At 42.0% G+C, this 13,409-nt stretch overlaps 1 protein-coding gene across 2 annotated transcripts; it reads right to left on the bottom strand.

Moving 5' to 3' along the window:
* Positions 1-2,570: 2,570 nt before the first annotated feature.
* Positions 2,571-13,049, bottom strand: nop9 (NOP9 nucleolar protein). Of its 2 annotated transcripts, XM_080861737.1 has the most exons (12): positions 12,965-13,049; positions 11,351-11,576; positions 9,052-9,288; positions 8,404-8,613; positions 6,403-6,510; positions 4,227-4,368; positions 3,940-4,132; positions 3,709-3,849; positions 3,416-3,535; positions 3,081-3,293; positions 2,875-2,980; positions 2,572-2,778 (listed from the first exon to the last, which is right to left on the bottom strand). In XM_080861737.1, exons 2-12 carry the CDS (start codon positions 11,565-11,567, stop codon positions 2,624-2,626), a joined length of 1,842 nt encoding a protein of 613 aa, XP_080717863.1. In that variant the 5' UTR covers positions 11,568-11,576; positions 12,965-13,049; the 3' UTR covers positions 2,572-2,623. The 2 variants fall into 2 exon arrangements, with proteins under 2 accessions (XP_080717864.1, XP_080717863.1); XM_080861738.1 differs by lacking the exon at positions 12,965-13,049 and having other exon boundaries at positions 2,571-2,778.
* Between the last annotated feature and the right edge of the window lie 360 nt (positions 13,050-13,409).

The following is a 13,409-nucleotide window of genomic DNA, read 5'->3' as shown; positions in this document are numbered from 1 at the left end:
GGAGATTATGCCCCTCTTGTGGAGCGAACCTTGGCCTCTCCCTCTCCGACGAGACCTAGTCTCCCAAGCCAGGGGGGAGATTTTTCACCCTCACCCCGAGCGCCTCGCCCTGTGGACTTGGCCCATGAGAGGTTGAATCTGAGTACGGCAGGACTCCCCCAGGGGGTTATAGCCACTATTCAGAGTGCTAGAGCCCCCTCCACAAGATCATTGTATGAGAACAAGTGGAGGGTATTTGAGGAATCGTGTGGGCTAAACCACATCTTGGCAAGCCCGTTAGCAAACAACGCATTTCCCACTGGATTGTTGAGGCGATCCAATTGGCTTATTCCAGCACGGGTCAATGACGGGTGACGCTGCGTCACACCCTTTTATAAGGAGGAGGGTGGCCCCTCCCTGACGCAAGCGTCACAACTGCCAGCCAATACTGGCTGGAGTAATGATATGGAGGCTTCTGAGGACAACGCTGAGAGAGCGTTCCCCATAGTGAGACAACTCACTCATATTATCAGAGAACAGGGGTTACGGAATAGAGTAACCTCAAGTTTTCTCATATACTTCTATAGGACCAGAAGTCTTTTTACAACCACAGCTATCGCCATCTGGTGGCCAAATAAAATGCAGGTTTGAGGCGCTTAATGCTAATTATGCTAATACTTAATGCTAGTGCTAGCTTAATTTTTCTTCAGTACTAGCATCTTTTTTCTTAAACTATTTATGGTTTTATACTCTCTATGAATGCAGCACTACTATTAGCATTTGTGGTTCCTAGTGTTTTCTCTATTACCTTAGCTAGTTATTTTTGTGTATTTTTTTGCTAAGTAAGCAAAATAGTTTTCTTATAGTTTTATTTTTGAAAAAGCATTTTGCTACAGTATCTGAAAATACAGTTCGCTTGATGTTATACGACACATGTTAGCCTGTTGGAAAAAGTAACATAGAAGCTAACAAGAGCACAAAGAATATACACATTAATGATATAACCAGGTCTATATCACTATCAGGGACAAACAGAGACTGCAGCGTGTTGTGCGCTCTGCTGAGAAGGTGATTGGCTGCAGACTCCCATCTTTGCAGGACCTGTACACCTCCAGGACATTGCGGCGTGCAGCTCGGATCTCAGCTGACCCTTCTCACCCTGGACACAGTCTATTTGACCTGCTCCCCTCAGGCAGGAGGCTCCGGTCCATCCGCACCAGAACCTCTCGCCATAAGAACAGTTTCTTCCCCTCTGCTGTTGGACACATGAACAATAACCATATGACTGTCCCCGCCACTAACACATGACCCTACGCTGTGTTCACTGTATCATTCCATGTTTGGCACTGATCACCACCTGCACTCATGTATATATCTTTCAACGTAGCACTCTTAATTCTTACTCTCATGTATATATCTCATGCACATATCTTTCCACGTAGCACTTTTAATTCTTATCCCTACTTTTATTTTTTCCATGTCTATTTAAGTGTTATTTATGACACCATGTTTGCACTGAAGCACCGCAGCAATTTCCTAATGTTGTAAACCTGCTCAACATTTGGCAATAAACCCCATTCTGATTCTAATTCTGATTCTGATTCTTCACTGCTGGTAATATCACTCTCTTTGGTTCAAGTGACTTATGTATTTGTGAAGTCAAATATACACATCTCAAAATATATATACGTGTGCAACCCTAGATTGCTAAATGGACGTATACAGGATCTATCAAAATATCTGGATATACCAAATCAGTCTGCCATAAATCTTAGTCAAGTTCCTTTACTGGGTTACTTTTGGAAACACCTTAATAATTAGCCCATTTTTATCATCTGTATTTTGAGTCTTTGTTTCATAAAATGGATTAAAAGGACAAGTGAAAGATGGGTGGGGGTATTCCACAAGGATTAACAGCTTTTAACACACCCACTACTGTATAGACAGCATTTTGAGTACTTTAGTCTCTGGTTCTCTTCTGGTTGCTCTTCCCAGCCCTGTGATTCTTCTCAGAAGAGAAGCTCTTCCCAAATAAAGACTTTCCTCCTTCAAATCAATTTATGATCAATAAAAGTGTCTCCAACAACAAAACCTGCCCGCTGCTGAGGCACTGAGCAATTTTCTAACTGCCTGAATTTGTTTGCATTTCCATGAAAGAATCCTGAGGAAAGATGACATTTAGATGAGCTCAAGATTAAGATGTATTTCATTGTCAGACTCACTGGTGGGTGGTGGTGCTTTTTAACAAATGCTTTGAATCTGACTCCTTTTCTTTGTTACATCCCCAATCTAACAAAACCCCTTTTACATGTTTATTATGTGTGTGCCTAGTTAATGTGTAAATAAGGGGGATTCAGTAACTATTCAGCAACACACTAAAAATATGTTAAAAAGGGCCTTGCGTGCTCACACATTTAAACTAATGTTGCTCTAGTTAACTGAAGACCTCATCCATGGGATGAAGTCTAAAATGATACATGTTCCTACAGTGCCCCCTACAGGTCAGGCTGATTCATACAATCCATAGCATACATTGGGTAAAACTAAACTTTAATTCAGCACACACACAGATATTTTCAGATTTTTTTTTATTTACATCAAAAAGAAAATCACAACAAAACAATTCTTCACAAATATGCACTTGTCATTCAAGAATGTCACTGAAAAGCTTCCGCTTCTTGGACTCGCCCGTCTGAATTTCCTGCCAGTGGGCTCTTCTGTGTGCAAAGTGGGAGAGAGCAAATTTGGCCCACACGTGACGAGCAAACTGATCTGCCCTCAGCTGGCTTTCACTTGGAACTGAGAAGGGGAGGAGAGACAGGAACAGAAGTCATGAATAGGGAAGTGAGTCACAGGAAAAGTGGGATTCTGAGAGAGAATGTTTGTCATTATTACCTAGTTCCTGTGCGATACTTTGCCTCTGACCGACTGAAGAGCTGTTCCACACGGCTTCGAGTACCCGGCTGCCCAACCTGGAGCAGGCCATCTGGACGTACTGACCCTGAAACAACAAAGAGCGTGATACGGAAAGAGAATGATCATTAAAACTTACACATGTAATACTTGAAGTAATTTTGCTTTCTGAATTAAGTATCACGTACCTCAAGTCTCTTTAGGATCTTCCCCCTGCCCTTGTCACTGGATGTGGTGATTAGGGCCTGGAGGACGTGGCTGCCTGCGGGGTCAGTAGCCATACTGAGCAGGTCCGAAGGGCTCAGAGTGCGCAGGCTGCTGAGGAGGAGTGAGCGCTCCTTGAATTTAGCCAGTGCCTGGACCAGCCGGGATCCGTGGTAACATATGGAGGTCAGTGGGATCTAGAAAAAACCCTGACAACTGATGAAACATGTATTTTGGTGAAGCGCTGCACTGTTAGTCCAGCTGAAACGCCAACACTACAATTACAATCAAACAAATGTTTTTCCTCCCAGCAGTTTACCTCCGTGCTTATGTTGCCCTCTGCGGTGTCAGAGTGATAGTACACCTCATAGGTGAGCAGAGACATGAAGAGAGGGAGGCAGGCGACGTGTCTAGAGCCAGGCTCAGCGCAGTGGAAAGCCTGGGAGGCAACACATCGACAGGGCTTCATTATCCACAAATCAAACATGAAGTAGTTGTTATGCTCCATCAACACCAATCATAACACAGGGATAAATGAAAAAAAAGGTTGTTCTAATCACTCAGGGCCCACGTGGGCCTGCACTTCAACAACAAACCCTCTTTTAAGCTTACATTGAGGAGGCATTGCATCATCTCGTCCTGCCTCTCTTCACTTTCTGCGCAGCTCTCTGCCAGCTGAACTATCACACCCATGTGACCTGCGGCCAAGATTGCCTCCACTCCCTGGACCAGCTCATCAAATATTCTCAGGAACTGTGGAAAAAGGAACGACACCAGGAAGCCGGTGAGAAAATTTCCAGCAAATCACCCCTCCCACGTTCTCAATCACAAGGTGTGACCTACCAGTTTGTATTTGGCAGATGCTGCTGTTAGCCTCTGGATGGGAAAGTTGGCGATGGGATGGAGGGCGAGGTCAACCAGCTGGCCCTTGAGATGGTTCTTGTAGAGCCCGCGGAGAAGTGGCTTGTGGGACAGCTGTATGATGGTCTCTATGAGGCGACTGGAGGCCTGGTCCTTCAGAAAGACTAGAAGCGGACTACGGGGAAATAAAAGTCACACAACACAACATTCTTAAAATAAAGAAAGAAAAAACACTCAGTGGTTCACAAACGCAAACTTTGGCCTCTTACCTAACTCCAGGAGCAGCGCTGCGACTCGTCAGGTATTCCATGATGCGCCGGAGGAGCTGTTTGCAGAGTTTGGGCCGTTTTCTGTGACACACAGTCAGCATGGTCTGGAACACTGCGCTGGCAACAGCGTCAGTCACACTTACTACAAAGAGAAGAAGCACCGTTGAGACTTCCTGCCAGTACAAAGGTGCCCTATCATGAACAAAACAAAAGATGCTTCCACACTGAAACACACTGTGTGTGAATACTTTAATACTGTGTAGTAGTAGTCTTCCCTGTCTTTGCAAGTGCGTGACTGCCACCAGCAGTACAAGAGTAAAACTGCATACACAAGCAGGTGTTATGTGCTAACGGCCTTAACAAAATACACAATATTCACTGTTGCATGTTTGCAGCATTTCCACAAGTAGGTCCACCCAGAGGAGAGACCATCATAAGACTGAAACACTCTTCTTTCACTACAACTGCAAAATGTGATTGAGGCCACATTTTTAAAGAAATAGTACCAGTCAAAAGAAATTGGAAGCAAGCACTCATCTGAAGTTTTTTCATAATTTCTCTTTAAAATATCCCAATGGGTAAATGAATGAATAAGAATAAACCTAATTCCATACAGTTATGAAGGAGAAGAATTAGAAAATAAAATTGCTTTTTGTACCAGACTAATTTAATTAATGTAGGAGGGTTTATTTAATCGCAGCTATTAAGCAATTATCCTGGAAAAGAAAGGATGGATTGAATCCACAGCTGGGTACAGCCTCAAGTGGTCATTCGAAGAACTGCAGATTTAAAAAAAGCTGCAGGCTGCAAAAGAAAGAAAAAAAAAAACACTCCTGGTGGGCACCTCCTGTTCTTTTAACAGGCTTTGTGTCTTGGCAATCCTTCCAAACAAGCCGTACTTGTTCAGTCTTTTTCTACCTGTGCACTCATGAATGTTAACATTTAACATCTTAACTGTGGCCTGTCGTGTCTGAAATGTAGCTCCTGGGTTTTGTTGTCCGTTTTGTTTTTTCGCAGTTCCTTTGAGCATTGCAGTCTAAACTTGGGGTGAATTTGCTGGGAATCCTCTCCTGGGAAGAATGCCTTGAATGTTTTCCACTTGTGAATAATCCTTCTCCCTGCAGAGCGATGGACTCTAAATTGCTTGGAAATGGCCTTATAACCCTTCCCAGATTTTCGGGAGATACATAAATGTCATTTTGCACTGAGCTATAGTTTATGTTTTTATTGTTTAGCCATTATAGATGTTGTATTTGTTGACACCAGCTATATTTGTTAGCCTGGTATGATAGCTGGAACATAGGAAATACATTTAAAGGGAAATGCTGAAGTCTAAAGGAAGTTACACATAATGTTTACTACACAATTCCATACATGTTATGTTTAATTATCCACCTTTGGGTTTTTTGCCAAATGACAGAAAATTGTGAAATAAATGACAGAAAATTGTGAATATGTGTTCAAACTTTCGACTGCAACTCTATTCCCTCAAATTATAGACAAATAAAAAATTCTGATCACTCAACTCACACTGACATAAAAAAAAAATTTAAATTCACCAAATGCAGAAAACTGAACGTGCATTGGAGCCACACTGCATTTAATATCTCATTTTAATACAATTTATGTTACAAGGCCTGCTAAACTGTGTCTGCTGTGCCAGATTCCACCATTGCTCTGTCAGATTAATGGCTTACAGTTTAAAGCCTATAGTTTCAATCAGAGACTGTGTGTGTGTGTGTGTGTGTGTGTGTGTGTGTGCACGTTAACTAATGGAAAAACTGTGGACTAAACAGCATTTCTTTCTGACACAGAGCTCTACTAAAAGCCACTTAGGCTTCTCTGCAGCGTGTGCATTTTGTTTTGATATTACGACTGCAAGAATTTGAATTGAGCACATAAATTCTAAACACATGCTGGTCAGCGTTCTGTTCAAGACTGCCTTTAGGCAATTCCCCTTTGACTTTACTCCGAATCCTCGCCTGCATTCAAAAACAGCTTCTATGGTTTTCAGATTCCCAGAAAAATGTTACAAGAGTCAGGAGAGCACAGGAAGAGGGAGGCAACACTGCTGCTTTCTTTTTTTAATGACCTACTTAAAACATCTATCATACAACAACAGTTAAATTCCAACATAATAATAAAACCACCAATTATTTTATGAAAGATGACTTACAATTAATGTTTTCCATCAAGGTCTCTGTAAGATCTTTAAGCTCGTACCAGAAGGAAGTGGGAATCTCAAAGTCTGTCAGCTGAGGAGGGATGCTTCGCTCTTTTCCTCCTGGTTAAAAACAAGAATATGAACAGAGAAAACACGAAGAAGAAGAAGAAGAATATACCTCTTGGCATAAAGGGCCTGACATAGTCTCAAAAGAAAAGCGCACTGACAAAGCCAGCAGATCAAGAGCTGTATTTTTCTTCTGTTACATCTTGCAGAAAAAGAAACTGAAGTGAGACATCGGGCCAAATGGGAGAAATTGCTTTTTTTTCGTAGGGTGAACCGAAAGCTCTTTCTCTGTATAGCAAATGTCAGCTAGTGCCAGTGTTGCCAATTAAGCTACTCTACATGCCTTCTCAGCCAATTGCTGCAATTTGTATCATAATTTGCACTTTTTCTCTGAGTCATAACTCAGTCAGCTCTTAGCATACACGCATTATGCATGTGTATTTAGATTCTTTTTGACTTGTGCTTCCTGGGGATCTCATTATCTCTAAAGCTAACAAATAAAGCAAGCTGGATCGCTACAGAACCTGGCAGAGAATAATCGTATTTCACGTGTTCTTTGGTGTCAGCGGATTACAGTGATAACAGCCTGTGCCTGCATGGGTATCTTGCAAAGTGGAACATCTAGAGGTTAACTCCGCATACTTTATGTGCTGCTAATTGGACAAAACATAAAGATCACAAAAAAAACCCAAAAAAACATGGATGCCGGCTTATTCTACTCATCTATGGGTGAAATAATGGATGTAGCTTCCAGGCCTGAAAACACAATCCTACCAACAGCTAAGTGCTTTCAATCTCCATTCTTTTATTGGCTAACAGGGGTACCTGGGTTACAAAAAGACTGTTTCTATAGAATCTATGGGAAAACAGGCCTTTGGCAGGACATATGTGAACATCTTAAACACGAAGTCCTGTTTCTAAATTATGATCATTATGATCTAGAAGTCAGACCAGAGGATTATCCAGAATATCTGATCCGGTTTGATCTCTGGCTCCTCCAGTCTGCATGCATATCCGCTGGAGGGTGAGTGTGTGTGAATGTTAAGAAAAGGTGTTTAGGCACAGAAAAAAGCGCTTGTACAAATGTGCGTTTAACAGGGTGAATAATAAAAAGTGCTTTGAGTGCTCGGTTAGTTTAGTCATTTATATTTTTCGGCTTGTTTGTTTTCCCACTTAACATGGCCTGAAAAAAAGACAGGAGCATCCTGCTGTGGAACTCAAAAACTGCTCAGAAAACAGCATAAAGTTGCTTCTCATTGTTGGAGGTCTAACAACCACACACGGTTCTCTGTTGCTGCATATTTTAGTACAGGGATTCCTAAAGTGAGGGCTGGAGCCCCACGGTAGGCCGTTAATGCACTGCGGGTGGGCTGCAGTAGGTACAGTTCCATATGCATATAAATGTATTTATGTAAAGAGCAAATTTAAACTGATGATAGGAGGTGGTTAGTTTGTGACATCACTCATTACTTTGACCTAAATTTACTGCTCTTGTATTGAAGTTTGTGTGATGGTTGGTACCAATAACAGCTCGAGCTGATTCAATTTTGTGAAAATCAGCTCAAGGTCAAGGTCACACCAAGTGTGAAAAGCAGCAAAGATTTTATATTACCCACAATTTTTTATGGAAATAGACAGCAATGAGGGGGCGTGAGCACCTAGGTTGGCTAAGGATTTGATCCAGACCTTCACTGTTTGCACCCAAGATCAAAGTTGACCTTAAAAAAATATATTCAAGAAACCAAATCAAGTGTAATATATGACATGAACGAGCAGAGAGAGTAGTGCAACACACTTTTTATTTTTTTCAATACGACGCCCTACAACTATAACCCTCAGGGGTAGTTGTTTTGAGTGTTTTGTTTAACTAATTAAATGGGAAAAAGTATCCACTAAAAATCGTCATTTTTTTCATACCAGCGTGAGTGTGTGTCTGCGTGCATTTACCTGGACGGGTTTCGGTGCGAGGTGGTCCGAGGCAGCCTCCCAGCACGTGTAAAAGCGTGCGGACCACGTGTGAGCCGTGAACATGTCTGATGAACTCGGCAGCGTTGTCCCTCACCACCTGACTGAAAGACAACACCTGAGCCTCCAACAGGCCACAGCTTTCTTCTCCCTCCTCCTCTGTGGGCGGAGAGGATTCCTTCTCTGAAGACTCTAAAAAGGACAGAGTCCTACCAGGAGTTAGGTTGGTGCGATTTTCTCAACCGCAGCTGTTCTCTGTCACAGTAGAAAATGGGAATGTTTTCCCTTCTTATCACTCTTATCCTTCTTCCAGCTTCCACAGTTCATTTCCCTCCCCCCCTCGCCTCACTCCCAACCGATCACTGGAAATGGCCGACCCTCCCTTAGCCTGGTTTGACTGGAGGTTTTTCCCTTTAAAAAAAGAGTTTTTAAAGTAAAGTAAAGTAAAGTAGTGCTCACTCATAGGGGGTCATCTGATTGATGGGGTTTCTCTGAATTATTGTAGGTACCTTACCATATAAATCACTTTGAAGTTAATGATTTTGTAATTTACAGCTGTGTAAATAAAACTAAACTGAAGCTGAATTGATATTTCACTTGTAAAGCAAACTTACACTTGTGTGAACTTACCCATCCACCTGGACATCTGTCTGACTGCGCTCTCCACAACATGGCCTCCACACCGGTCACAAGAAACCGCCTTAAACTCTGAGCCCGATTCTCCACCCAGTTCAGCCAGCACCTCCCCGACCTGCTGGGGGCTGGACAGCGGGAGCAGCCGCTGCAGAGTGATGCTTCCGGTCCGATCTGTCGCCACCAAGGCCGCTTTACCTTTTACTTCTGTGAGGACATTCTCCACAAACATCTCTGTGAAAGACGGGGTGAGTATAAACAGAGAAGAAAGCTGCTGGAGTTAAAAGCAGAAATATAATGGAAGGAGGGAGAGGAAGCTGTTTGTTATGTTTAAGGTAAAATGATGCAATGGACGTGCAATGAGCAGTCATTTAAGATCAGTGCATGACGTGAATAAGTCGAGGTCAGTGCAAGAGACGGTTATATCCAGCTCCAGGCAGTTTTTCTTAAAGCAATTACTTAATGGAGGATTTTGCTCCAGAAACACACAAAGTACCAACTTTGCGTACTAACACATCACTTGTCAACACAATGAATTAATTAGCATAAAACAGAGTGGGCATCTTTGGTATGAAGTAGTGGTGGGTACTGTATTAAATAGAGATTAAAATAAATAAATAAAACGGACAGGGCGATCAATCACAGATTGAAACCATTTTTCAATTCAGGCTTCTCTCTTCTTTCTCCTCTTTTTCTTCATTATATATACACGTGACAGCAGATCTAATGCTAGTAAATAAACCTGCCATCTGCTTCGCTACATAAGCAACTGGAAAGGCTGGAGGTGATTTATGTGTCGCATTCACCATCGGCTCTGTGGCAGAGCAGAGCTGAAGATGTTCGCCAATGGTGGTCAGCTAATTCCTCCAACAGATGGTCGTTTGTGGGAATGCAGAAATTAATCAGTCAGAAAGCACAAGAACACAGCTTCTGAGCGACCTTCACAGTCTGGACCAAGCTTTGTGTGAAAACACATTTAATTAACTTATTGAACCCACCACCAATTATCTTCTAGTTTGTTATTTAAATAATCAAACCTCTCTTGTTTTGGGCCCTGATTCATGGCACCAGTGTACCGTGAATCGGGGGAGTTTGAGCTGTCTTTAGTTGTTCTTGCTCCACGTGGGGCTCAACTTCCTGTTATCCTCTTTTGGACATCCTGGTGATATAAACCAGGTGAGATCAACCAATAAAAAGCAAACTAATGTGGCGAGGAGCAGAGTTCAGAGGAGTTCGGCTGTGACATTCTGAGACAGGACATTTGGCATAAACAGTCGAGGTGCGTGCCATCCTGAGTAAAGAGTACACTGGAAACACAGGAGGTTTTGGGCCAGCCAAGATAGTACTTACACAAAGATTTGGCTCCCTGTAACCTGAACCTCTTCTCCAAAAAAAATTTAAGTAGAAGTGGTTAAAAAAACTTCCGAGAAGTGAGCCAGCGTAAATGTAGCATGAATGCTGACGCCACTTTAAGGACACAACCTTGAAGGGAAAAGCAGCCAAACTGATGTATGTACAGTGCACAGATTATGTGCTGTGCTCAAAACTCACAAATATTCAATCTACTATACATAAACAGCTCAAAAAAATAATTAATTACATTTTGTAGCTCTGGCAGTGCTCAACCTGTTCCTCCTTGCACAAAGAAGCAGGTATCGGTCCTGCTGATAGTTTAAGGACCTTCTATGGCCCTGTCTCCTAGAGTAACTGCCTGTCGCATGAAATCTACTCCATGCTCCTGAGACTGTGCTGGGAGACACAGCAAACCTTCTGGCAATGGTACGTATTGATGTGACATCCTGTAGGAGTTGGGCTACCTGTGCAACCTCTGTAGGGCCCATGTATCACCTCATGTTACCTGACCCTAGCCAAAAGCAAAACTAGTGAAAAATGTCACCTGTACAGACATTGATTAACAGCCCCCTCTGATACTTGACCGACCAGATCAATATCCCGCAGTTCAAGAAATGTGAAAAAATGATTCGATTTATGAAGATGGAATAAGTAAATGTACACCTTGGAAAAAAATGCATTTAATGAATTGTCAGCTTATGTGTTTCTTCTCTACAGTCTAAGTCTGCTTCAGCAGACCTCATCCAAGCAAAGCCGGCAGAGGATGCTCCACATATCACTAGTCTGTGATTTTCTGTTCCCTATGGCAGCCAAGTTCAAAAGATAAAGTTCATGAATCATGGCTGCACATGGTGCTGTGTAATGTGACCTTCTGCTGCACCCCTTATTTAAAGTTCCAGTCCTGTGCTTTACTCAGATCCCCAGAAAAAAAGACCTTTCTCACCTCTCTCCTCATCATCTTCAAAGCCTTCACTGAGCCTTTCTCCGACACGGCGGAAATAGCCCACACTGAGGGCGTCCAAGCGCTTCTTGCCACCCTGACCCTTCTCTCCTTTTGGACTTTCTCTCCTCTTCCTCTCTCCTCCTCCATCTTCTCCGGGATGCCTCCTCTTCTTTCCTCCCCCTTTCTGTGGCTTCTTGTCTTCTGCTTTTGACAGCATATCTTGAACCTTTAACCACGAGGATACAAGTGAAATATAAAGCTAGTTTCTAAAGCAGATTTGAACCAATTAACTACATAACATATCTCATTACACTGCTGCATGTTTGCTACCAGTAAGACAGATTATTATACTTCAATAGATATATAGTACTTGATCAAACCCTCATTTCTTTATATTTTGCTTCCACAGACCCAGATGTTCTTGTGATTTCTAAAGAGCTCTTGAGCGAAGGCTCTTTGGGCTTCAGGCTCTTTGAAGGTCTTCCAAAGTTTTCTTTGGACACTGGCTGCTTATGTAATCATTTGTCCTCATACCTCACCATTTTCAGAGTTATTCAAGCATTAAAAACAAAACAAAAAATACCTAACTTAAGGGTTGAACCAACGCTGTGTCTAAACATAAAAGACAACTTAGCAGAGAATCAGTTTTACACTGGTTACATTTTGTTATCAGCTGCTAAAGATAACGCAATTTGACCAGCATAAAATGGTATCTGTGCGGCGAAAAGGTGATTTCCAAAGAAAAAAAACAAGTGATTCTCCGAAGAAAATCTAATAAAAAACTATTTAGGGAACATTTTAAGGACAAAAGAAGCATTGGGAGGTCTAAAAAGCTACCTACAGCAAGCTAACAGTATCTGAAAGTCATGTCTTTCAGAAATCGGAAAGAACACTTATGCAAAGAACCTGAGAGATGGATGATGATTATGCTGAAGCCTCATCGGAAATGGTTTCAGTGAAAGAGTGGCTAGAAAAAAAAATCTTAAGGAAGGGAAACAGGGAGAACAGACTGAGGAATACCATATTACTCAAGAATGGGACTAAAGATCAGCAGGAACAGGACTTTTGGAGTGATTAATAAAAATGTTTGGTTCAAATCGTTGTCAGCATATCAGAAGGAAGTAAGGAGAGAAGGGAGCTTGCCTAACAGGGTCCAGGCTGGAATAAAGAATACCAAATACTGACTTTCAAACCCATTAGCATTGCACACACTGTTTTTTTGCTCTATATACTCTCTTTCCGTGCATATTTGCAAGTTTCAATAAATAGCTGCACCTATTTTGCACTTTCCTAGCAACATATACGGATCAAGATTGCACTTTAAAAAGCTGTTACAGGTAAAAGGTAATATTGGCATAATGTTAAAGTGGCTACAAATAAAGCTGTCATTATTTTAGAAGGAGTTCGACTAAAACATGCAAACAGGCACAGGGACTGTCCATGCTAACGTGCTGCACTCCAAACAACAACACAAACTCTCGAAAACGTTGCCAAAATAAAAAAAAAACCGATGGTTTCCCAAAATGTTAAAGAATGACTAAACCACACTGCTAAGTTACTCTGCGGAAAAATGTGTATATTAATATCGTTTCTGTAAAGCAACGTTTTACTCACGTGTGAGAGAAGTCAGACAGAAGCACTGTGCCGTTGACGCGTGATGATGACGTAACAGCACGCGGACAAATATTATTACAGTTTCCTTAAAGATTAATGAATGGATAAAGAAATAAACAAATACATAAATAAATAGTTCACCATGCTCGAAAAGGCTTTATTTATGTAGCCTAAATAAAAACTGGTTGTATTTACCGTAACTAGCACGTCGCTGTCTTTTCTTCAATGTCCTTATTGGTTGACACCAGCAGAGGGCAGCATAGCTACTTTCCTGAAAGGCTGATTCGGGACGACCTCTCGATGGGGGTTCAGAGGTGTGCCCAACAGGCATATGAGTCAATTAAAAAAAAACCCTGTGATAATCAAATGTCGACATCTTACACCATCCCAACCCACAAAACAGAACAGTCTCGTTGGGCATAAAATAGGAAGCCACTTTTAATGT

Source organism: Rhamphochromis sp. 'chilingali' (genome assembly GCF_963969265.1).
Source record: "Rhamphochromis sp. 'chilingali' genome assembly, chromosome: 16".
In the NCBI taxonomy this organism is placed as follows: domain Eukaryota; kingdom Metazoa; phylum Chordata; class Actinopteri; order Cichliformes; family Cichlidae; genus Rhamphochromis; species Rhamphochromis sp. 'chilingali'.
This window is presented reverse-complemented; position numbering and strand designations above follow the sequence as displayed.